General features: G+C 41.9%; 1 protein-coding gene across 1 annotated transcript in view; it reads right to left on the reverse strand.

Moving 5' to 3' along the window:
* The window catches only part of LOC139760195 (dnaJ homolog subfamily C member 10-like), a 590,762-nt gene that overhangs the window by 180,518 nt on the left and 384,333 nt on the right, over positions 1-25,911 (reverse strand). The window contains exon 10 of the mRNA XM_071683129.1: positions 7,817-8,030. Within this exon, the coding sequence (XP_071539230.1) occupies positions 7,817-8,030 (214 nt within the window). The remainder of the gene's footprint in view (positions 1-7,816; positions 8,031-25,911) is intronic.

Below are 25,911 nucleotides of genomic sequence, written 5' to 3' on the forward strand. Positions count from 1 at the left end.
CTCTCTCATCCACAACAGACTTCATACTTGCCCCTCTTTCCAAATCTCTTGCATTTACCTCCCTAACAACCCCATCCATAAACAAATTAAACAACCATGGAGACATCACACACCCCTGCCGCAAACCTACATTCACTGAGAACCAATCACTTTCCTCTCTTCCTACACGTACACATGCCTTACATCCTCGATAAAAACTTTTCACTGCTTCTTACAACTTTCCTCCCACACCATATATTCTTAATACCTTCCACAGAGCATCTCTATCAACTCTATCATATGCCTTCTCCAGATCCATAAATGCTACATACAAATCCATTTGCTTTTCTAAGTATTTCTCACATACATTCTTCAAAGCAAACACCTGATCCACACATCCTCTACCACTTCTGAAACCACACTGCTCTTCCCCAATCTGATGCTCTGTACATGCCTTCACCCTCTCAATCAACACCCTCCCATATAATTTACCAGGAATACTCAACAAACTTATACCTCTGTAATTTGAGCACTCACTCTTATCCCCTTTGCCTTTGTACAATGGCACTATGCACGCATTCCGCCAATCCTCAGGCACCTCACCATGAGTCATACATACATTAAATAACCTTACCAACCAGTGAACAACTATTAATATTATCATTATTATTTTGCTTTGTTGCTGTCTCCCGTGTTAGAGAGGAAGCACTCGGAAACAGACGAAAGAATGGCCCAACCCACCCACATACAAATGTATATACATACACGTCCACACACGCAAATATACATACCTATACATCTCAACGTATACATATATATACACACACAGACATATACATATATACACATGTACATAATTCATACTGCCTGCCTTTATTCATTCCCATCGCCACCCCACCACACATGAAACAAAAACCCCCTCCCCCTCATGTGTGCGAGGTAGCACTAGGAAAAGACAACAAAGGCCACATTCATTCACACTCAGTCTCTAGCTGTCATGTAATAATGCACCAAAACCACAGCTCCCTTTCCACATCCAGGCCCCACAGAACTTTCCATGGTTTACCCCAGACGCTTCACATGCCCTGGTTCAATCCATTGACAGCATGTCAACCCCGGTATACCACATCGTTCCAATTCACTCTACTCCTTGCACGCCTTTCACCCTCCTGCATGTTCAGGCCCCGATCACTCATAGTCTTTTACACTCCATCTTTCCACCTCCATAATTTGGTCTCCCACTTCTCATTCCCTCCACCTCTGACACATATATCCTCTTTGTCAATCTTTCCTCACTCATTCTCTCCAAGTGACCAAACCATTTCAAAACACCCTCTTCTGCTCTCTCAACCACACTCTTTTTATTACCACACATCTCTCTTACCCTATTATTACTTGCTCGATCAAACCACCTCACACCACATATTGTCCTCAAACATCCCATTTCCAGCACATCCACCCTCCTCCGCACAGCTCTATCGATAGCCCATGCCTCGCATCCATATAACACTGTTGGAACCACTATTCCTTCAAACATACCAATTTTTGCTTTCTGAGAAAGTTCTCGACTTCCACACATTCTTCAAAGCTCCCAGAACGTTCACCCCCTCACCCATCCTATGATTTACTTCCGCTTCCATGGTTCCATCCGCTGTCAAATCCACTCCCATATATCTAAAACACTTCACTTCCTCCAGTTTTTCTCCATTCAAACTTACCTCCCAATAATAATAATAAGAGGGGATAGGGGAGAAAGAATACTTCCTACGCATTCCTCACGTGTCGTAGAAGGTGACTAAAGGGATCGGGAGCGGGGAGCTGGAAACCGTCCCCTCCTTGTATTCTGACTTTCTAAAAGGGGAAACGGAAGAAGGAGTCACGCGGGAAAAGCTAATCCTCCTCGAAGGCTAAGATTGGGGTGTTTAAATGTATGTGGATGTAACCAAGACGAGAAAAAAGGAGAGATAGGTAGTATGTTTGAGGAAAGGAACCTGGATGTTTTGGCTCTGAGTGAAACGAAGCTCAAGGGTAAAGGGGAAGAGTGGTTTGGGAATGTCTTGGGAGTGAAGTCAGGGGTTAGTGAGAGGACAAGACCAAGGGAAGGAGTAGCACTACTCTTGAAACAGAAGTGGTGGGAGTATGTGACAGAATGTAAGAAAGTAAATTCTAGATTGATATGGGTAAAACTAAAAGTGGATGGAGAGAGATGGGTGATTATTGGTGCATATGCACCTGGCATGAGAAGAAAGATAATGAGAGGAAAGTGTTTTGAGAGCAGCTGAGTGAGTGTGTTAGTAGTTTTCATGCACAAGACCGGGTTATAGTGATGGGTGATTTGAATGCAAAGGTGAGTAATGTGGCAGCTGAGGGAATAATTGGTGTCCATGAGGTGTTCAGTGCTGTAAATGGAAATGGTGAAGAGCTTGTAGATTTATGTGCTGAAAAAGGACTGGTGATTGGGAATACCTGGTTTAAAAAGAAAGATATACATAAGTATACGTATGTAAGTAGGAGAGATGGCCAGAGAGCGTTACTGGATTACGTGTTAATTGACAGGCACGCGAAAGAGAGACTTTTGCATGTTAATGTGCTGAGAGGTGCAACTGGAGGGAAGTCTGATCATTCTCTTGTGGAGGCAAAAGTGAAGATTTGTAAAGGTTTTCAGAAAAGAAGAGAGAATGTTGAGGTGAAAAGAATGGTGAGAGTAAGTGAGCTTGGGAAGGAGACTTATGTGAGGAAGTGCCAGGAGAGACTGAGTACAGAATGGAAAAAGGTGAGAGCAAAGGATGTAAGGGGAGCGGGGGAGGAATGGGATGTATTTTGGGAAGCACTGATGGCTTGTGCAAAAGATGCTTGTGGCATGAGAAGCGTGGGAGGTGGGCAGATTAGAAAGGGTAGTGAGTGGTGGGATGAAGAAGTTAGAGTATTAGTGAAAGAGAAGAGAGGGGCATTTGGACGATTTTTGCAGGGAAATAATGCAAAAGAAAGGGAGATGTATAAAAGAATGAGGCAGGAGGTCAAGAGAAAGGTGCAGGAGGTCAAGAGAAAGGTGCAAGAGGTGAAAAAGAGGGCAAATGAGAGTTGGGGTGAGAGTATCATCAAATTTTAGGGAGAAAAAAAATGTTTTGGAAGGAGGTAAATCAAGTGCGTAAGATGAGGGAACAAATGGGAACTTCAGTGAAAGGGGCTAATGGGGAGATGATAAGTAGTGGTGGTGTGAGAAGGAGATGGAGTGAGTATTTTGAAGGTTTGTTGAATGTTTGATGATAGAGTGGCAGATATAGGGTGTTTTGGTCGAGGTGGTGTGCAAAGTGAGAGGGTTAGGAAAAATGATTTGGTATACAAAGAAGAGGTAGTAAAAGCTTTGTGGAAGATGAAAGCCAGCAAGGCAGCGTGTTTGGATGGTATTGCAGTGGAGTTTATTAAAAAAGGGGGTGACTGTATTGTTCACTGGTTGGTAAGATTATTTAATGTATGTAAGACTCATGGTGAGGTGCCTGAGGATTGGTGGAATGCTTGTATAGTGCCATTGTACAAAGGCAAAGGGGATAAAAGTGAGTGTTCAAATTACAGAGGTATAGGTTTGTTGAGTGTTCCTGGGAAATTATATGAGAGGGTATTGATTGAGAGGGTGAAGGCATGTACAGAGCATCAGATTGGGGAAGAGCTGTGTGGTTTCAGAAGTGGTAGAGGATGTGTGGATCAGGTGTTTGCTTTGAAGAATGTATGTGAGAAATACTTAGAAAAGCAAATGGATTTGTATGTAGCATTTATGGATCTGGAGAAGGCATATGATAGAGTTGATAGAGATGGTCTGTGGAAGGTATTAAGAATATACGGCGTGGGAGGCAAGTTGGTAGAAGAAGTAAAAAGTTTTTATCAAGGATGTAAGGCATGTGTATGTGTAGGAAGAGAGGAAAGGGATTGGTTCTCAGTGAATGTAGGTTTGCGGCAGGGGTGTGTGATGTCTCCATTCTAGGAGCGTTGAAGAATGTGTGGAAGTCGAGAACATTATCTCAGAAAGCAAAAATGGGTATGTTTGAAGGAATAGTGGTTCCAACAATGTTGTATAGTTGCGAGGCATGGGCTATGGATACAGTTGTGAGGAGGAGGGTGGATGTGCTGGAAATAAGATGTTTGAGGACAATATGTGGTGTGAGGTGGTTTGATCGAGTAAGTAATAACAGGGTAAGAAAGATGTGTGGTTGAGAGAGCAGAAGAGGGTGTTTTGAAATGGCTTGGTCACATGGAGAGAATGAGTGAGGAAAGATTGACCAAAAGGATATATGTGTCAGAGATGGAGGGAACGAGGAGAAGTGGGAGACCAAATTGGAGGTGGAAAGATGGAGTGAAAACGATTTTCTGTGATCGGGGCCTGAACATGCAGGAGGGTGAAAGGCGTGCAAGGAATAGAGTGAATTGTAACGATGTGGTATACCGGGGTCGACGTGCTGTCAATGGATTGAACCAGGGTATGTGAAGCGTCTGGGGTAAACCATGGAAAGTTCTGTGAAGCCTGGATATGGAATGGGAGCTGTGGTTTCGGTGCATTATTACATGACAGCTAGAGACTGAGTGTGAACGAATGTGGCCTTTGTTGTCTTTTCCCAGGGGGGAAGGGGTTTTTATTTCGTGTGTGGCGAGGTGGCGATGGGAATGAATAAAGGAAGACATATGAATAATGTACATGTGTATATATGTATATGTCTGTGTGTGTGTGAGTATATATATGTATACATTGTGATGTATAGGTATGTATATTTGCGTGTGTGGACGTGTATGTATATACATGAGTATGTGGGTGGGTTGGGCCATTCTTTCATCTGTTTCCTTGCGCTACCTAGCTAACGCGGGAGACAGCGACAAAGCAAAATAAATAAAATAAAATAAAATAAAATAAAATGAATAATAATAAGACCTACATTTCTAGAACAGAACACAAAATTATGTTGGACAATCAACAAGGTTTCCACAATTGAATTTCTTGCTTGACAGATTTGCGGGAACTTTTTAATGTTATTTATCAGAACTGGGACAAAAACTCACCGTCTAATGTAGCATATTTAGATTTCCAAAAGGCTTTTGACAAAGTACCTTACAAGAGATTTTTACATAAACTTAATGCACACAAAATCGGTGAAGAACTCTGTACATGGATTAGAGAAAGGCTTACTGGATGAAATCAGTGTATAGTATTAAATGGTGAAGCCTTAACTTGGCTAGACATAACAAGCAGTCCTAGGCCTAGGCCCAATTCTTTTCATATTACACATTAATGACTTAGGACTTGGTCTCATATCCAAATTTCCTGATGATACTAAACAAGAAGGTTGTTAGTGAAAGAGAAGAGAGGCATTTGGACGATACTTGCAGACAAGTAGTGCAAATGACTGGGAGATGTATAGAAGAAAGCGGCAGGAGGTCAAGAGAAAAGTGCAAGAGGTGAAAAACAGGGCGAACAAGAGTTGGGGTGAGAGTATCATTAAATTCTAGAGAGAACAAAAATATGTTTTGGAAGGAGGTAAATAATGTGCGTAAGACAAGAGAACGAACGGGAACATCTGGGAAGGGGGTAAGTGGGGAGGTAATAACAGGTAGTGATGAAGTGAGGAGATGGAGTGAGTATTTTGAAGGTTTGTTGAATGTGTTTGATGATAAGAGTGGTATATATATAGGGTGTTTAGATCGGGGTGGTGTGTGAAGTGAGAGGGTCAGGGTGAATGGTTTGATAAACAGAGAAGTAATAAAGCCTTATGGAAAATGAAAGCTAGGAAGGTGACTGGTTTGGATGGTAATACAAAGGAATTTATTAAAAAAGGGGCGACTGTGTTGTTGATTGGTTGGTAAGGACATTCAATATATGTATGGATCATGGAGAAGTGCCTGAGGATTGGCAGAATGCATGTATAGTGCCATTGTATAAAGACAAAGAGGATAAAGGTGAGTGTTCACACCACAGAGGCATAAGTTTGTCGAGTATTTCTGGGAAATTATATGGGAGGGTATTGATTTTGAGGGTAAAGGCATGTAGAGAGCATCAGATTGGGGAAGAGCAGTGTGGTTTCAGAAGTGGTAGAGGATTTGTGGATCAGGTGTTTGCTTTGAAAAATGTATGTGAGAAATACTTAGAAAAACAAATGGATTTGTATGTAGCATTTATGGATCTGTAGAAGGCATATGATAGGGTTGATAGAGATGCTTTGTGGAAGGTTTTAAGAGTATATGGTGCATGATTAAGTTGCTGTAAGCAGTGAAAAGTTTTTACCAAGGGTGTAAGGCAAGTGTATGATTAGGGAGGGGGGAAAGTGATTGGTTCCCAGTGAATGTTGGTTTCTGGCAGGGGTGTGTGATGTCTCCATGGTTGTTTAATTTGTTTAAGGATGGGGTGGTTAAGGAGGTAAATGCAAGAGCTTTGGAGAGAGGGGCGAGTATGCAGTTTGTTGGGGATGAGAGGGCTTGGAAAGCTAGTTGTTGTTCATTGATGATACAGCTCTAGTGGCTGAGTTGGGTGAGAAACTGCAAAGGTTGTTGACTGAGTTTGGTAAAGTGTGTAAAAGGAGAAAGTTGAGAGTAAATGTGAATAAGAGCAAGGTTATTAGGTTTGGTAGGGTTGAGGGACAAGTTAACTGAGAGGTAAGTTTGAAGGGAGAAAAATGGAGGAAGTGAGGTGTTTTAGATATCTGGGAGTGGACTTAGCAATGAATGGAACCATAGGAGTGGAGGCAAATCACAGGGTGGGGGAGGGGGTGAAGGCTCTGGGAGTGATGAAGAATGTGTGGAAGGAAAGAAGGAAAGAATGTTACCTCTGAGATCAAAAACGGGCATATTTGATGGAGTAGTAGTTCCAACAATATCATATGGTTGCAAGGGAAGGGCTATGGACAGGGCTGTACGGAGGAGGGTGGATGTGTTGCAAATGAAATGTTTGAGGACAATATGCGGTACGAGGTGGTTTGATCGTGTAAGTAATGAAAGGGTAAGAGAGATGTGTGGTAATAAAAACAGGGTGTTTGTGAAAGTAGGAGTGTTGAAATGGTTTGGACATATGGAGAGAATAAATGAGGAAAGATTGACAAAGAGGATATATATGCCAGAGGTAGAGGGAACAAGAAGTTGGAGACCAAACTGGAGGTGGAAGGATGGAATGAAAAAGATTTTGAGTGAACGGGTCCTGAATATACAGGAGGGTAAAAGGAGTGCAAGGAATAGAGTGAATTGAAACAATGTGGTATACCAGGGTTGATGTGCTGTTGACGGACTGAACCAGGGCATGCGAGGCGTCTAGGGTAAACCATGAAAAGGTCTGTGGGGCCTGGATGTGGATAGGGAGCTGTGGTTTCCATACATCACACATGACAGCTAGAGACTGAATGTGAATGAATGTAGCCTTTTTTATCCTTTCCTGCGTTATCTCACTGAGGAATGGATGAAGGCAAGCAAGTATGATTATGTACACATGTATATATGTATATGTATGTGTATACATATGTCGATATGTATATGCATGTATATGCGTGTGTATGAGCGTTTATGTATATATATGTGTATATGAGAGGTTGGGCCATTCTTCGTCTGTGTCCTGGTGCTACCTTGCTGACGCAGGATACAGTGATTAAGTATAATACATAAATATATTTCTGATGTTTATTAGCAAGTAAAAGATGAAGTTGAAATTCCAAACTCTTGATAATATCCAGCTTATTCTCTCATCATAACTCAAGTCAGTAAACAATTTCTTCCATATCAAATTTTTTAGCAACTAATCTTAAGAATGGTTATCAGATGAAGTCTTGTACAGAAATACTAACCGTGCTTAGCATCACAAGCCTATGCTTACCAAAATTTACAGGTGTTTCTACAAGCCTGCTTGCTTTGCGAAACTCGGGCAGCAGTTTCATACAAGGTGGACACCATGGGGCATAGAAATCCACAAACCATGTGGAACCATCTGTCAGCACCCTGGGAAACTCCTGAGGGGTCAGTATTTGGAACCGAGGGGCTGAGGCACCTTCCCTTGCAAACACTGCTATGTCATGAGCCAATAAGCGACCCTGTAACAGATAAGTTTCAAAAATACACAAGTATAGTTAACATGCACATTAAAATAGAAAGATACAGGGTTAAAAGAAAATGGCATTAAAGGAAATAAATATGACAGGGAAATATGGATTACATTCAAACTGCATTAAAAAATTTAAAGAACTAAGAGAATATCCAAGTACCAACAGCCTTGATATGGGTGTCAGGTGTAGACAAACTGATGGACTAAGCTCACAGATGGTAAATGAAATGTAATGTTAATAAGAGCAAAGATTTACATATCAGTGGTAAAAATGAAAAGGCAAGGTTCAGTATGAATTCTCTCAATGCGGAAAATAAATGAGGAAAAAAAGGTTCAAGTGTAATAATTTCTGGTGATCTAAAGCCAAGTAGTACACAGAGGCAGTTAAAAGGGTGAACAAAATTCTTGGATTTATAGGCAAGTCTATCAAATTCAAGTCCAGGGAAATTAACCTTATTCTTTACAAGTCACTGGTGACTCCCTCTTGAACAATGTGCTTAGATAAAATAAAGAGAGTATACAGGCCACCTACCATGTAGAAAAAATGGAGAAGAGAGTACAAAGATGATCTATCAAGATGAATCCATAACAAATCCTATGAGAGCTGACTAAGCAGCAAATCAATCTAGTTTTAGTAAAGAAAAGATTAAGAGGTGATCTCATGCAGACCTTCAAAGTTATTAAAGGCTTCAATAATCTTGATCTAACAAGCTACTTAAGAACAGATTCATCCGATTTCGCTTGGAGGCATGGTTGAAAAACTTGGCAAATATTTCATCTCGAAGCTACAAAATTTTCTTTAACAGAACTGTAAATATATGGAATGATTTACCAATTACAAAGGGTGAAAGTTGTGTCATAGATACATTTACAAATAGAATGACATCTTTTGCATCTCCTTGGCTACATGTATGTTTCCAGTATTTTTCTACTCTAAATATATGTCTTTCTACTCTGATCTATAAGCTTCTTAACTCTTCCTTTCTCATAAACAGATTTGAAGGGAGCCTGTGTTCTGTTGATATGTGAATTCCTTTATATACTGGGTACCCTGATACCACCAAAGCCCTTCTCCAGCACTATGAAAAATGTCCAAATCCACTGGACTATATTAGAATGCTCTGTGTTTCACATCAAGAGGGTGCTGGGTAAAATATCGTAGAAGATGACACTAACCTCATTAACTTCATCATACAAAAATATCAAAGGTAATAAATGTGTCCGTATGTGTGGATATAACTGAGATGAGAAGGAGAAATAGGATGTTCTGGCTCTGAGTGAAACAATGCTCAAGCTCAAAGGGGAAGAATGGTTTGGAAATGTATTGAGAGTAAAGTTAGGGGATAGTGAAAGGAAAAGAGCTAAGGAAGAAGTAGCACTACTCCTGAAGCAGGAGTTGTACAAGTGTGTGATAGGATTTAAGGAATTAAATTCTACACTAATGTGGGTAAAACAAAGTAGATTGCAAGAGATGGGCAAAAAATGGTACTTATGCACCTGGTCATGAGAAAAAAGATCATGAGAAGCAAGTGTTTTGGGAGCAGCCAAGCAAGTGTCACCAATTTTGGTGCACAAGACCAGGCATTTGTGATGGGTAATTTGAATGCGAAGATGAGCCATGTAGAAGCTGAGAGTAAAATTGGTGTGCATGAGGTTTTCAGTGCTGTGAATAAAAATGGTGAAGAGCCTGTGAATTTGTGTGCTGAAAAGACTGGTAATTGGGAATACTTGGTTTAAAAAGAAAGATATACACAAGTATATGTATGTGAGTAGGATAGATATGGTCAAGGGGTATCATTAGATCACATATCACTTGATAGGGATGAAAGAGAGAGACTTTTTAATGTAAATGTACTGAGAGGGGCAGCTGGTGGGATGTCTGATCACTATCTTGTGGAGGCAAAGGTAAAGATTTTGGTGGTTTTCAAAAAAGAAGAGAGAATGTTGGCGAGAAGAGAGGGGTGAGAGTAAGTGAGCTTGGAAAGGAGACTTGTATGAAGAAATACCAAGAAAGATTGAGAGTAAAATGGCAAAAGGTGAGAACAAATGAAATGATGGGAGTGGGTGAGGAATGGGATGTATTTAAGGAAGCAGTGATGGCATGTGCAAGAGATGCAAGTGGCATGAGAAAGGTGGGAGGTGGGCAGATTAGAAAAGTTGTTGGTGAAAGAGAAAAGAGGCATTTGGATGATACTTACAAGGAAGGAGCGCAAATGAATGGGAGATCCACAAAAGAAAGCAGCAGGAGGTAAGAAAAGTTGCAAGGGTTGAAAAAGAGGGCAAATGAGAGGCAGGGAGAGAGATTCTCATTAAACTTCAGGGAGAATAAAAAGATGCCTTGGAAGGACTTAAACAATATGCAAAAGACAAGAGAACAAATGAGAACATCACTGAAGGAGGCAAGGGGGAAGTGATAACAGGTATTGGTAGAGTGAGGGGGAGATGGAGTGAGCATTATGAAGGAGGCAAGGGGGAAGTGATAACAGGTATTGGTAGAGTGAGGAGGAGATCGAGTGAGTATTATGAAGGACTGTTAAATGTGTTTCATGACAGAGTTGTAGATTTAGGGTGTTTTGGTTGGGGCGATGTGCAAAGTAAGAGGTCTGGGAGAGTGGTTTGGTGGAGAGAGAAAATGGTGAAAGCTTTGTGGAAGATAAAATCCAGCAATGCAGTGGGTTTGGATAATATTGCAATTGAAATCATTACCAAATGGGCTGACTGTGTTATGATTTGTTGGCAAGGATATTCAATGTATGTATGGATCATATTCAAGTGCCTGAGGATTGGCAGATTGCGGGTACAGTGCCACTGTACAAAGTCAAAGGAGATGAAAGTGAGTGTTTATGCTACAGAGGCACATTTGTTGAGTATACCTGGAAAATTGTACGGGAGGGCATTGACTGAGAGTGTGAAAGCATATTCAGAGCGTCAAATTGGGGAAGAGCAGTGTGGTTTCAGAAGTGGTAAAGGACGAGTGGATCAAATGTTTACTTTGATGAATGTAGGCAAGAAATACTAATAAAACAGATGGATTTGTACGAAGCATTTATGGATCTGGTGAAGGCATATGATAGGGTTGATAGAGATGCTTTGTGGAAGATTTTACGAACATATGGTGTGGGAAGTAAGCTTTAGAAGCAGTGATTAGTATTTATTCTCTCCATATGTCCAAACCATATCAACACACCCTCTTCTGCTCTCTCAACCACACTATCATTTCCACACATCTCTCTTACCCTTTCATTACTTACTCAATCAAACCATCTCACACCATATATTGTCCTCAAACACTGCATTTCCAATGCAACCACCCCCCTCCATACAACCCTATCTATAGCCAATGCCTTGCAACAACATTGTTGCAACTACTATTCCTTCAAACTTACCCATTTTTGCTCTCAGAGCATTCTTCATCACTCCCAGAACCTTTGCCCCATCCCCCACCCTGTGACTCGCTTAAACTTCCATGGTTCCATTCGCTGCTAAGTCCACTCTCAGATATCTAAAACACCACTCCCTCCAATTTTTCTCCATTCACACTTACATCCCAATTAACTTGTCCCTCAACTCTACTGTACCTAATAACCTTGCTCTTATTCACATTTACTCTCAGCTTTCTTCTTTCACACTCATTATCAAACTCAGTCACCAACCTCTGCAGTTTCTCACCCGAATCAGCCACTAAAGCTGTATCATCAGCGAACAACAACTGACTCACCTCCCAGGCCCTCTCATCCCAACAGTCTGCATACTTGCCCATCTCTCCAAAACTCTTGTATTTACCTCCTTAACCACCATCCATAAACAAATTAACAACAATGGCAACATCACACAACCCTGCCGCAGACTGACATTCACTGGGAACCAATCACTTTCCTCTCTTCCTATTCATACAAATGCCTTACATCCTTGGTAAAATCTTTTCACCGCTTCTAGGGACTTACCTGCTACACTATGTACTCTTAAGACCTAACACATATCATCTCTATCAACCCTTCATATGCCTTTTCCAGATCCATAAATGCTACATACAAATCCATCTGTTTTTATAAGTATTTCTCGCACACATTCTTCAAAGCAAACACATGATCCACACATCCTCTACCACTTCTGAAACCACACTGCTCCTCCCTAATCTGATGCTCTGTACATGCCTTCATCCTCTCAATCAATACCCTCCCATATAATTTCCCAGGAATACTCAATAAACTTATGCCTCTGTAGTTTGAATACTCACCTTTATCCCCTTTTGCCTTTGTACAATGGAACTTTGCATGCATTCTGCCAATCCTGAGGCACTTCACCATAATCCGTACATACACTGAATATCCTTACCAACCAATCAACAACACAGTCACCCCTTTCTTTCATAAATTCCAATACAATACCATTCAAACACACCACCTTACCGGATTCCATCTTCTGCAAAGCTTTCACTGCCTCTTCTCTCTTTTCTAAAGTGTTCTCCCTTACCCTACTTAATTGCTGTTTCCTGCAACACTGAGGCAGCGCCATGGAATAGACGAAGAATGGCCAATCCACTCATATAAACATAATGCCCACATATGCATACACACATACATATACATATCAACATGTACTTACATAATACACACAAATACATATGTATACACATATACATATTCATGTGAGTCTTAATCCATTCCATAGCTCCCTATCCACATCCAGGCCCCACAGAAAACCATGGTTTACCCCAGATGCTTCACATGCCCTGATTTATTCCAGTGACAGCATATCAAATCCGGTAAAGCATATCGTTCCAATTCACTCTAATCCTTGCATGCCTCTCATCCTCCAGTATGTTCAGTCCCCGATCGCTCAAAATCTTTCTCCCTCCTTCCATCCACCTCCAATTTGGTTTCCTGCTTCTCTCTGTTCCCTCCACCTCTCACACATATATTCTCTTTGTCGTTCTTTTTTACTCACTCTCTCCATATGTCCACACCATTTCAACACACCCTCTTCTGGTCTCTCAACCACACTTTATATTTCCAATCATCTCTCTTACCCTTTCATTACTTACTCAATCAAACAACCTCACACCACATGTCCTCAAACACTTCATTTCCATCACATCCACCCTCCTCCATACAATCACTATCTATAGCTCATGCCCTGCAACCATTTAACATTGTTGGAACTACTATTCCTTCAACCATACCCATTTTTCCTCTCCGAGATAACATTCTTTCCTTCCACACATTCTTCATATATATGTTTTATAATTCTTTATTAAACTTTGTCACTGTCTCCCATGTTAGCGAGGTAGTGCAAGGAAACACATGAAAGAATGGCCCAGCCCACCCACATACACATGCATATACATAAATGCGCACACACGCACATATACATACCTATACATTTCAACACATACATACATATACATACACAGACATATACAACGTACATACTCACATATGCTGCCTTCATCCATTCCCACCACCACCCCAGCAAGGTAGCGCAAGGAAACAGATGAAAGAATGGCCCGACTCACCCACATACACATGTATATACATAAACGCCCACACACACACATATACATACCTATACATTTCAACGTATACATACATATACATACACAGACATGTACATTATGCACATACATAATCACATATGCTGCCTTCATCCATTCCCGCCACCACCCCGCCACACATGAAATGGACCCCTTCCCCCATGTGTGCGAGGTGCACTAGGAAAAGACAACAAAGGCCACATTCGTTCACACTCGGTCTCTAGCTGTCGTGTATAATGCACTGAAACCACAGCTCCCTTTCCACATCCTGGCCCCACAAAACTTTCCGTGGTTTACCCCAGACGCTTCCCATGCCCTGCTTCAATCCATTGACAGCGCATCGACCCCCAGTAGACCACATCGTTCCAATTCACTCTATTCCTTGCACACCTTACACCCTCCTGTATGTTCAACCCCCGATGGCTCAAACTCTTTTTCACTCCATCCTTCCATCTCCAATTTGGTCTCCCACTTCTCCCTGTTCCCTACACCTCTGACATGTATATCCTCTTTGTCAATCTTTCCTCACTCATTCTCTCCATGTGACCAAACCATTTCAGTACACCCTCATCTACTATCTCAACCACACTCTTTTAATTACCACACATCTCTCTTACTCTTTCATTATTTACTCAATCAAACCACCTCACAGCACATTTGTCCTCAAACATATATTTTCCAACACATCCACCCTCCTCTGCACAACCCTATCTATAAACCATGCCTCATAACCATACAACATTGTAGGAACCACTATTCCTTCAAACACCCGTTTTTGCTCTCCAAGATAACATTCTCGCTGTCCCCACACTTTTCAATGCTCCCAGAACTTTCGCCCACTACCCCACCCTGTGACTCACTTCCGCTTCCATGGTTCCTAATAACCTTGCTCTTATTCACATTTACTCTAAGCTTTCTTCTTTCACACACTTTACCAAACTCAGTCACCAGCTTCTGCAGTTTCTCACCCGAATCAGCCACCAGCGCGGTATCATGAGCGAACAACAAATGACACACTTCCCAAGCCCTCTCATCCACAACAGACAGCATACTTGCTGCTCTCTCCAAAACTCTTGCATTCACCTCCCTAACAACCCCATCCAGAAACAAATTAAACAACCAGGGAGACATCATGCACCCCTGCCACAAACTGATATTCACTGAGAACCAATCACTTTCCTCTCTTCCTACTCATACACATGCCTTACATCCTCGATAACAACTTTTCACTGCTTTTAGCAACTTGCCTCCAACACCATACACTCTTAATACCTTCCACAGAGCACCTCTATCAACTCTATCACATGCATTCTCCAGATCCATAAATGCTACATACAAATCCACTTTTCTAGTTATTTCTCTCACACATTTTTCAAAGCAAACACCTGATCCACACATCCTCTACCACTTCTTAAACCACACTGCTCTTCCCCAATCTGATGCTCTGTACATGCCTTCATCCTCTAAATCAATACCCTCCCATATAATTTCCCAAGAATACTGAACAAACTTATAACTCTGTAATTTGAACACTTAACTTTATTCCCTTTGCCTTTGTACAATGGCACTATGCATGCATTCCGCCAATCCTCAGGCACTTCACCAGGAGCCATAAATACAATCAATATCCTCACCAATCAGTCAACAACACAGTCACCCCCTTTTTTTTAATAAATTCCACTGCAATACCATCCAAACCCGCCACCTTGCCAGCTTTCATCTTCCGCAAAGCTTTCACTACCTCTTCTCTAGTTACCAAAACCTTCTCCCTCACCCTCTCACTTTGCAACCACCTTGACCAAAACACCCTATATCTGCCACTCTATCATCAAACACATTCAACAGACCTCCAAAATATTCACTCCATCTCCTCACATCACCACTACTTGTTACTACCTCCCCATTAATCCCTTCACCAATGTTCCCATTTGTTCTCTTGTCTTATGCACTATATTTACCTCCTTCTTAAACATCTTTTACTCTCCCTAAAATTCAATGATACTCTCTAACCCCAACTCTCATTTGCCCTCTTTTTCACCTCTTGCACCTTTCTCTTGACCTCCTGCCGCTTTCTTTTATACATCACCCAATCATTTGCACTATTTCCCTACAAATATCGACCAAATGCCTCTCTTTCACTAATAATCTTACTTCTTCATCCAACCACTCACTACCCTTTCCAATCTGCCCACCTCCCACCTTTCTCATGCCACAAGCGTCTTTTGCACAAGCCATCACTGCTTCCCTAAATACATCCCATTCCTCCCCCACTCCCTTTACGTCCTTTGCTCTTACCTTTTTCCATTCTGCACTCAGTCTCTCTTGGTACTTCCTCACAAAAAACTCCTTCCTAAACTCACTCACTCTCACCACTCACTTCACCCCAACATTCTCTCTTCTTTTCTGAAAACCTCTACATATCCAGCTGCACCTCTCAGCACATTAACATCCAAAAGTCTCTCTTTCACCCGCCTATCAATTAACATGTAATCCAATAATGCTCTTTGACTATCTCTCCTACTTACATATGTATACTTATGTATATATCTCTTCTTAAACCAGGTATTCCCAATCACCAGTCCTTTTTCAGCACAAAAATCTACAAGCTCTTCACCATTTTCATTTACAACACTAAACACCCCATGTACACCAATTATCCCTCAACTGCCATATTACTCACCTTTGCATTCAAATCACCCATCACTATTACCTAGTCTTGTGCATCAAAACTGCTAACACACTCACTCAGCTGCTCCCAAAACAATTGCCTCATGATCTTTCTTCTCATGCCCAGGTGCATAGGCACCAAATAATCACCCATCTCTCTCCATCAACTTTCAGTTTTACCCATATCAATCTTGAGTTTACTGTCTTGCACTTTATCATATACTTCCACAACTCTTTCAGGAGTAGTGCTATTCCTTCCCTTGCTGTTGTTCTTTCACTAACCCCTGACTTTACTCCCAAGACATTCCTAAACCACTCTTCCCCTTTACCCTTGAGCTTCGTTTCACTCAGAGCCAAAACATCCAGGTTCCTTTCCTCAAACATACCACCTATCTCTCCTTTTTTCTCATCTTGGTTACATCCATACACATTTAGACACCCCAGTCTGAGCCTCTGAGCAGGATGAGCACTACCCGTGCGACTCCTACTGTTTCCCCATTTAGAAAGATAAGATACAAGGAGGGGAGGTTTCTAGCCTCCCGCTCCAGTCCCCTTTAGTCGCCTTGTACGACATCCGGGGAATGTGTGGGAAGTATTCTTTCTCTCCTATCCCCAGGGATTTTTTTTTTTTCGCTGTCTCCCGCGTTTGCGAGGTAGCGCAAGGAAACAGACGAAAGAAATGGCCCAACCCACCCCCATACACATGTATATACATACGTCCACACACGCAAATATACATACCTACACAGCTTTCCATGGTTTACCCCAGACGCTTCACATGCCCTGATTCAATCCACTGACAGCACGTCAACCCTGGTATACCACATCGATCCAATTCACTCTATTCCTTGCCCTCCTTTCACCCTCCTGCAGGTTCAGGCCCCGATCACACAAAATCTTTTTCACTCCATCTTTCCACCTCCAATTTTGTCTCCCACTTCTCGTTCCCTCCACCTCTGACACATATATCCTCTTGGTCAATCTTTCCTCACTCATTCTCTCCATGTGCCCAAACCATTTCAAAACACCCTCTTCTGCTCTCTCAACCAAGCTCTTTTTATTTCCACACGTCTCTCTTACACTTACGTTACTTACTTGCTCAAACCACCTCACACCACACATTGTCCTCAAACATCTCATTTCCAGGGCATCCATCCTCCTGCGCACAACTCTATCCATAGCCCACGCCTCGCAACCATACAACATTGTTGGAACCACTATTCCTTCAAACATACCCATTTTTGCTTTCCGAGATAATGTTCTCGACTTCCACACATTCTTCAAGGCTCCCAGAATTTTTGCCCCCTCCCCCACCCTATGATCCACTTCCGCTTCCATGGTTCCATCTGCTGCCAGATCCACTCCCAGATATCTAAAACACTTTACTTCCTCCAGTTTTTCTCCATTCAAACTTACCTCCCAATTGACTTGACCCTCAACCCTACTGTACCTAATAACCTTGCTCTTATTCACATTTACTCTTAACTTTCTTCTTTCACACACTTTACCAAACTCAGTCACCAGCTTCTGCAGTTTCTCACATGAATCAGCCACCAGCGCTATTTTTTTTTTTTTTTTTCTTTTTTATACTTTGTCGCTGTCTCCCGCGTTTGCGAGGTAGCGCAAGGAAACAGACAAAAGAAATGGCCCAACCCCCCCCCCCCATACACATGTACATACACACGTCCACACACGCAAATATACATACCTACACAGCTTTCCATGGTTTACCCCAGACGCTTCACATGCCTTGATTCACTCCACTTCCGCTTCCATGGTTCCATCCGCTGACAGATCCACTCCCAGATATCTAAAACACTTCACTTCCTCCAGTTTTTCTCCATTCAAACTCACCTCCCAATTGACTTGACCCTCAACCCTACTGATATATCTCTTATTATTCTTTATTATATTTTGTCACTGTCTCCCGCGTTAGCGAGGTAGCGCAAGGAAACAGATGAAAGAATGGCCCAACCCACCCACATACACATGTATATACATACATGCCCACACACACACACATATACATTCCATACATTTCAACATATACATTTTTTTTTTTTTTTTTTGCTTTGTCGCTGTCTCCCGCGTTTGCGAGGTAGCGCAAGGAAACAGACGAAAGAAACGGCCCAACCCACCCCCATACTCATGTATATACATACATCCACACACGCAAATATACATACCTACACAGCTTTCCATGGTTTACCCCAGACGCTTCACATGCCCCGATTCAATCCACTGACAGCACGTCAACCCCGGTATACCACATCGCTCCAATTCACTCTATTCCTTGCCCTCCTTTCACCCTCCTGCATGTTCAGGCCCCGATCACACAAAATCTTTTTCACTCCATCTTTCCACCTCCAATTTGGTCTCCCTCTTCTCCTCATTCCCTCCACCTCCGACACATATATCCTCTTGGTCAATCTTTCCTCACTCATTCTCTCCATGTGCCCAAACCATTTCAAAACACCCTCTTCTGCTCTCTCAACCACGCTCTTTTTATTTCCACACATCTCTCTTACCCTTACGTTACTTACTCGATCAAACCACCTCACACCACACATTGTCCTCAAACATCTCATTTCCAGCACATCCATCCTCCTGCGCACAACTCTATCCATAGCCCACGCCTCGCAACCATACAACATTGTTGGAACCACTATTTCTTCAAACATACCCATTTTTGCTTTCCGAGATAATGTTCTCGACTTCCACACATTCTTCAAGGCCCCCAGAATTTTCGCCCCCTCCCCCACCCTATGATCCACTTCCGCTTCCATGGTTCCATCCGCTGCCAGATCCACTCCCAGATATCTAAAACACTTCACTTCCTCCAGTTTTTCTCCATTCAAACTCACCTCCCAATTGACTTGACCCTCAACCCTACTGTACCTAATAACCTTGCTCTTATTAACATTTACTCTTAACTTTCTTCTTTCACACACTTTACCAAACTCAGTCACCAGCTTCTGCAGTTTCTCACATGAATCAGCCACCAGCGCTGTATCATCAGCGAAAAACAACTGACTCACTTCCCAAGCTCTCTCATCCCCAACAGACTTCATACTTGCCCCTCTTTCCAAAACTCTTGCATTCACCTCCCTAACAACCCCATCCATAAACAAATTAAACAACCATAAAGACATCACACACCCCTGCCGCAAACCTACATTCACTGAGAACCAATCACTTTCCTCTCTTCCTACACGTACACATGCCTTACATCCTCGATAAAAACTTTTCACTGCTTCTAACAACTTTCCTCCCACACCACAGATTCTTAATACCTTCCACAGAGCATCTCTATCAACTCTATCATATGCCTTCTCCAGATCCATAAATGCTACATACAAATCCATTTGCTTTTCTAAGTATTTCTCACATACATTCTTCAAAGCAAACACCTGATCCACACATCCTCTACCACTTCTGAAACCACACTGCTCTTCCCCAATCTGATGCTCTGTACATGCCTTCACCCTCTCAATCAATACCCTCCCATATAATTTACCAGGAATACTCAACAAACTTATACCTCTGTAATTTGAGCATTCACTCTTATCCCCTTTGCCTTTGTACAATGGCACTATGCACGCATTCCGCCAATCCTCAGGCACCTCACCATGAGTCATACATACATTAAATAACCTTACCAACCAGTCAACAATACAGTCACCCCCTTTTTTAATAAATTCCACTGCAATACCATCCAAACCTGCTGCCTTGCCGGCTTTCATCTTCCGCAAAGCTTTCACTACCTCTTCTCTGTTTACCAAATCATTTTCCCTAACCCTCTCACTTTGCACACCACCTCGACCAAAACACCCTATATCTGCCACTCTATCATCAAACACATTCAACAAACCTTCAAAATACTCACTCCATCTCCTTCTCACATCACCACTACTTGTTATCACCTCCCCATTTGCCCCCTTCACTGAAGTTCCCATTTGCTCCCTTGTCTTACGCACTTTATTTACCTCCTTCCAGAACATCTTTTTATTCTCCCTAAAATTTAATGATACTCTCTCACCCCAACTCTCATTTGCCCTTTTTTTCACCTCTTGCACCTTTCTCTTGACCTCCTGTCTCTTTCTTTTATACGTCTCCCACTCAACTGCATTTTTTCCCTGCAAAAATCGTCCAAATGCCTCTCTCTTCTCTTTCACTATACATAAAAAGAGATATACATATATACACTTATACATATTCACGCTTGCTGCCTTCATCAATTTCCATCGCCACCCCACCACATATGAAATGGCACTCCTGTCCCCCATGTGCGTGAGGTAGCGCTAGGAAAAGAAACAAAGGCCACATTCGTTCACACTCAGTCTCTAGCTATCATGTGTAATGCATCGAAATGACAGCTCCCTTTCCACATCCTGGCTCCACAATATTTTCCATGGTTTACCCCAGACGCTTCACATGCCCTGGTCCAATCCATTGACAGCACGTCGACCCTGGTATACCACAACGTTCCAATTCACTATATTCCTTTCACGCCTTTCACCCTCCTGTATGTTCAGGCTCTGATCGCTGGAATTTGAACTCTCACCATTATCCCCTTTGCCTTTGTACAATGGCACTATGGATGCATTCCGCCAATCTTCGGGCACTTCAACATGAACCATACATAAATAGAATATCCTCACCAACCAGTCAACATAGTCACCCCCTTTTTCAATAAATTCCACTGCAATACCATCCAAACCCACCGTCTTGCCGGGTTCATCTTTCGTAAAGTTTTCACTACCTCTTCTCTGTTTGCCTGGGGATAGGGAAGAAAGAATACTTCCCATGCATTCCCTGCATGTCGTAGAAGGCGACTAAAGGGGACTGGAGCATGGGGCTAGAAACCTTCCCCTCCTTGTATTTAAACTTTCTAAAAGGGGAAACAGAAGAAGGAGTCATGCGGAAGGTGCTCATCCTCCTCGAAGGCTCAGATTGAGATGTCTAAATGTATGTGGATGTAACCAAGATGAGAAAAAAAAGAGAGATATATAGCATGTTTTAGGAAAGGAACATCGATATTTCGGCTGTAACTGAAACGAAGCTCAAAGGTAAAGGGGAAGAGTGGTTTGGGAATGTCTTGGGAGTAAAGTCAGGGGTTGGTGAGAGGACATGAGCAATGGAAGGAGTAGCACTACTCCTGAAGCAGGAGTTGTGGGAGTATGTGATATTGTGTAAGAAAGTAAACTTGATTGATATGGGTAAAACTGAAAGTGGATGGAGAGAGATTGATGATTATTGGTGCCTATACACCTATTCAAGAGAGGCAAGTGTTTTAGAAAAAGCTGAGTGAGTGCGTTAGCAGCTTTGATTCATCAAGTGGAAATGGTGAAGAGCTTGTAGATTTGTGTGCTGAAAAAGGACTGTATACATAAGTATACATATGTAAGTTAGAGAGATGGCCAGAATCGTTTGGTAAACAGAGAAGAGGTAGTGAAGGATTTGCAAAAGATGAAAGCCAGAAAAGCAACAGGTTTGGATGGTATTGCAGCGGAATTCATTTAAAAAGGGGATGACTGTGTAGTTGACTGGTTGGTAAGGATATTCAGTGTATGTATGGTTCATGGTAAAGTGCCTGAGGATTGGAAGAATGCATGCATAGTGCCATTGTACAAAGACAAAGGGGATAAAGGTGAATGTTCAAATAACAGATGTAAAAGTTTGTTGAATATTCCTAGGAAAATAAATGGGAGGGTATTGATTAAAAGGGTAAAGGCATGTACAAAGCATCAGATTAGGGAAGAGCAGTGTGGTTTCAGAAGTGGTAGAGGATGTGTAGATGAGATGTTTCCTTTGAAGAATGTATGAAAGAAACACTTAGAAAAACACTTGGATTTGTATATAGGATTTATGGATCTGGAGAAGGCATATGATAGGGATGATATAGATGCTTTGTGGAAGGTGTTAAAACAATCAATTAACACATAACCAATAATGCTCTCTGGTCATCTGTCCCAATTACATAAGTATACTTATGTAAACCTCTCTTTTAATACCAGGTATTCCCAGCCACCAGTTCTTTTTTCAGCACACAAATCTACAAGCTCTTAACCATTTCCATTTACAACACTGAACACCCCATGCACACCAATCATACCCTTAATTGCCACATTATTCACCTTTGCATTCAAATCACCCATCACTATAACCTGGTCTCGTGCATGAAAGCAGCTAACACACTCACCCAGCTACTCCCAAAACACTCGCTTCTCGTGATCTTTCTTCTCATGACCAGGTGCATGAGCACCAATAATCACCCCTCTCTCTCTCTCCATCCACTTTCAGTTTCACCCATATTAATCTAGTTTACATTCTTACACTCTATCACATACTCCCACAACTCCTGCTTCAGGAGTAGTGCTACTCCTTCCTTTGCAATTACTCTCTCACCAACCCCTGACTTTACTCCCAAGACATTCATAAACCACTCTTCCCCTTTACCCTTGAGCTTCATTTCACTCAGAGCCAAAACACCCAGGTTCCTTTCCTCAAACATACTACCTATCTCTCCTTTTTTCAAACTTTGGTTACATCCACACATTTAGAAACCCCAATCTGAGCCTTTGAGGAGGATGAGCACTCCCAGCAGGACTCCGTCGTATGTTCCCCTTCTACAAAGTTAAAATACAAGGATGGGAGGGTTTCTAGCTCCCAGCTCCCATCCACATTAGTCGCCTTCTATGACATGAGAGGAATACTTGGGAAGTATTCTTTCTCCCCTATCCCCAGGGATAATATGTATGTATACAATGGAAAATATAAATATGTATATGGGTGTGTGTGGGCATTTATGTGTATACATGTGTACAGGGATAGGTTGGGCGATTCTTTCATCTATCTCCTCACACTACCTTGCTAATGGAGGAGACAGCAACCAAGTATGATAAATATAATAATTTTATTTATCTATGGATTAGGTTTTCTGAAAAGAAGAGAGCATGTTGGGGTGAAGAGAGTGGTGAGAGTAAGTGAGCTTGGGAAGGAGACTTGTGTGAGGAAGTACCAAGACAGACTGAGTACAGAATGGAAAAAGGTGAGAACATAGGACGTAAGGAGAGTGGGGGAGGAATGGGATGTATTTAGGGAAGCAGTGATGGGTTGCACAAAAGATGCTTGTGGCATGAGAAGGGTGGGAGGTGGGCAGATTAGAAAGGGTAGCGAGTGATGGAATAAAGAAGTAAGATTATTAGTGAAAGAGAAGAGAGAGGCATTTGACGATTTTTGCAGGGAAAGAAAAAATGCAAATGAGTGGGAGATGTATAAAAGAAAGAGGCAGGAGGTCAAGAGAAAGGTGCAAGAGGTGAAAAAGAGGGCAAATGAGAGTTGGGGTGAGAGAGTATCATTAAATTTTAGGGAGGATAAAAAGATTTTCTGGAAGGAGGCAAATAAAGTGCATAAGACAAGGGAGCAAATGGGAACTTCAGTGAAGGGGGCTAATGGGGAGGTGATAACATGTAGTGATGATGTGAGAAGGAGATGGAGTCAGTATTTTGAAGGTTTGTTGAATGTACTTCATGATAGAGTGGCAGATATAGGGTGTTTTGGTCGAGGTGGTGTGCAAAGTGAAAGGGTTAGGGAAAATGATTTGGAAAACAGAGATGAGGTAGTAAAAGCTTTGTGGAAGATGAAAGCCGGCAAGGCAGTGGGTTTGGATGGTATTGCAATGGAATTTATTAAAAAAGGGGGTGACTGTATCGTTGACAGGTTGGTAAGGTTATTTAATGTATGTATGATTCATGGTGAGGTGCCTGAGGATTGGCAGAATGCTTCCATAGTGACATTGTACAAAGACAAAGGGGATAAGGGTGAGTGCTCATATTACAGAGGTATAAGTTTGTTGAGTATTCATGGGAAATTATATGGGAGGGTATTGATTGAGAGGGTGAAGGCATGTACAGAGCATCAGATTGGGGAAGATCAGTGTGGTTTCAGAAGTGGTAGAGGATGTGTGGATCAGGTGTTTGCTTTGAAGAATGTATGTGAGAAATACTTAAGAAAAGCAAATGGATTTGTATTTAGCATTTATGGATCTGGAGAAGGCATATGATAGAGTTGATAGAGATGCTCTGTGGAAGGTATTAAGAATATATGGTGTGGGAGGCAAGTTGTTAGAAGTAGTGAAAAGTTTTTATTGAGGATGTAAGGCATGGTAAAGTGTAGGAAGAGAGGAAAGTGATTGGTTCTCAGTGAATGTAGTTTTGTGGCAGGGGTGTGCGATGTCTCCATGGTTGTTTAATTCGTTTATGGATGGGGTTGTTAGGGAGGTGAGTGCAAGATTTTTGGAAAAATGGGCAAGTATGCAGTCTGTTGTGGATGAGAGACCTTGGGAAGTGAGTCAGTTGTTGTTCACTGATGATACAGCACTGGTGACTGATTCATGTGATAAACTGCAGAAGCTGGTGACTGAGTTTGGTAAGGTGTGTGAAAGAAGAAAGTTGAGAGTAAATGTAAATAAGAGCAAGGTTATTAGGTACAGTAGGGTTGAGGGTCAAGTCAATTGGGAGGTAAGTTTGAATGGAGAAAAACTGGAGGAAGTGAAGTGTTTTAGATATCTGGGAGTGGATTTGGCAGCGGATGGAACCATGGAAGTGGAAGTGAATCACAGGGTGGGGGAAGGGGCGAAAATTCTGGGAGCCTTGAAAAATGTATGGAAGTGGAGAACATTATCTCGGAAAGCAAAAATGGGTATGTTTGAAGGAATTGTGGTTCCACCAATGTTGTATGGTTGCGAGACATGGGCTATGGATAGAGCTGTGCGCAGGAGGGTGGATGTGTTGGAAATGAGATGTTTCAGGACAATATGTGGTGTGAGGTGGTTTGATCGAGTAAGTAATGTAAGGGTACGAGAGATGTGTGGTAATAAAAAGAGTGTGGTTGAGAGAGCAAAAATGGTGTTTTGAAATGGTTTGGTCACATGGAGAGAATGAGTGAGGAAAGATTGACCAAGAGGATATATGTGTCAGAGGTGGAGGGAACGAGGAGAAGTGGGAGACCAAATTGGAGGTGGAAAGATGGAGTGAAAAAGATTTTGAGTGATCGGGGCCTGAACATGTGGGAGGGTGAAAGTTGTGCAAGGAATAGAGTAAATTGGAACAATGTGGTATACTGGGGTTGACGTGCTGTCAATGGATTGAACCAGGGCATGTGAAGTGTCTGGGGTAAACCATGGAAAGTTCTGTGGGGCCTGGATGTGGAAGGGGAGCTGTGGTTTCAGTGCATTATTACATGACATATAGAGACAGAGTGTAAACGAATGGGGCCTTTGTTGTCTTTTCCTATCGCTACCTCGCACATATGAGGGGGAAGGGGGTTGTTATTCCACGTGTGGTGAGGTGGCAATGGGAAAGAATAAAGGCAGACATTATGAATTATGTACATGTGTATATATGTATCTGTCTGTGTGTGTATATATATGTATACATTGAGATGAAAAGGATGTATATTTGGGTGTGTGGATGTGTATTTATATACATATGTATGTGGGTGGGTTGGGCCATTCTTTCGTCTGTTTCCTTGCGCTACCTCGCTAATGCAGGAGACAGCAACAAAGCAAAATAAAAAAAAATATATATATATATGTGTATATATATATATATATATATATATATTTTTTATTTTTTTTTTTTTATTATACTTTGTCGCTGTCTCCTGC

The sequence above is a fragment of the Panulirus ornatus genome, chromosome 35 (assembly GCF_036320965.1).
Source record: "Panulirus ornatus isolate Po-2019 chromosome 35, ASM3632096v1, whole genome shotgun sequence".
In the NCBI taxonomy this organism is placed as follows: Eukaryota; Metazoa; Arthropoda; class Malacostraca; order Decapoda; family Palinuridae; genus Panulirus; species Panulirus ornatus.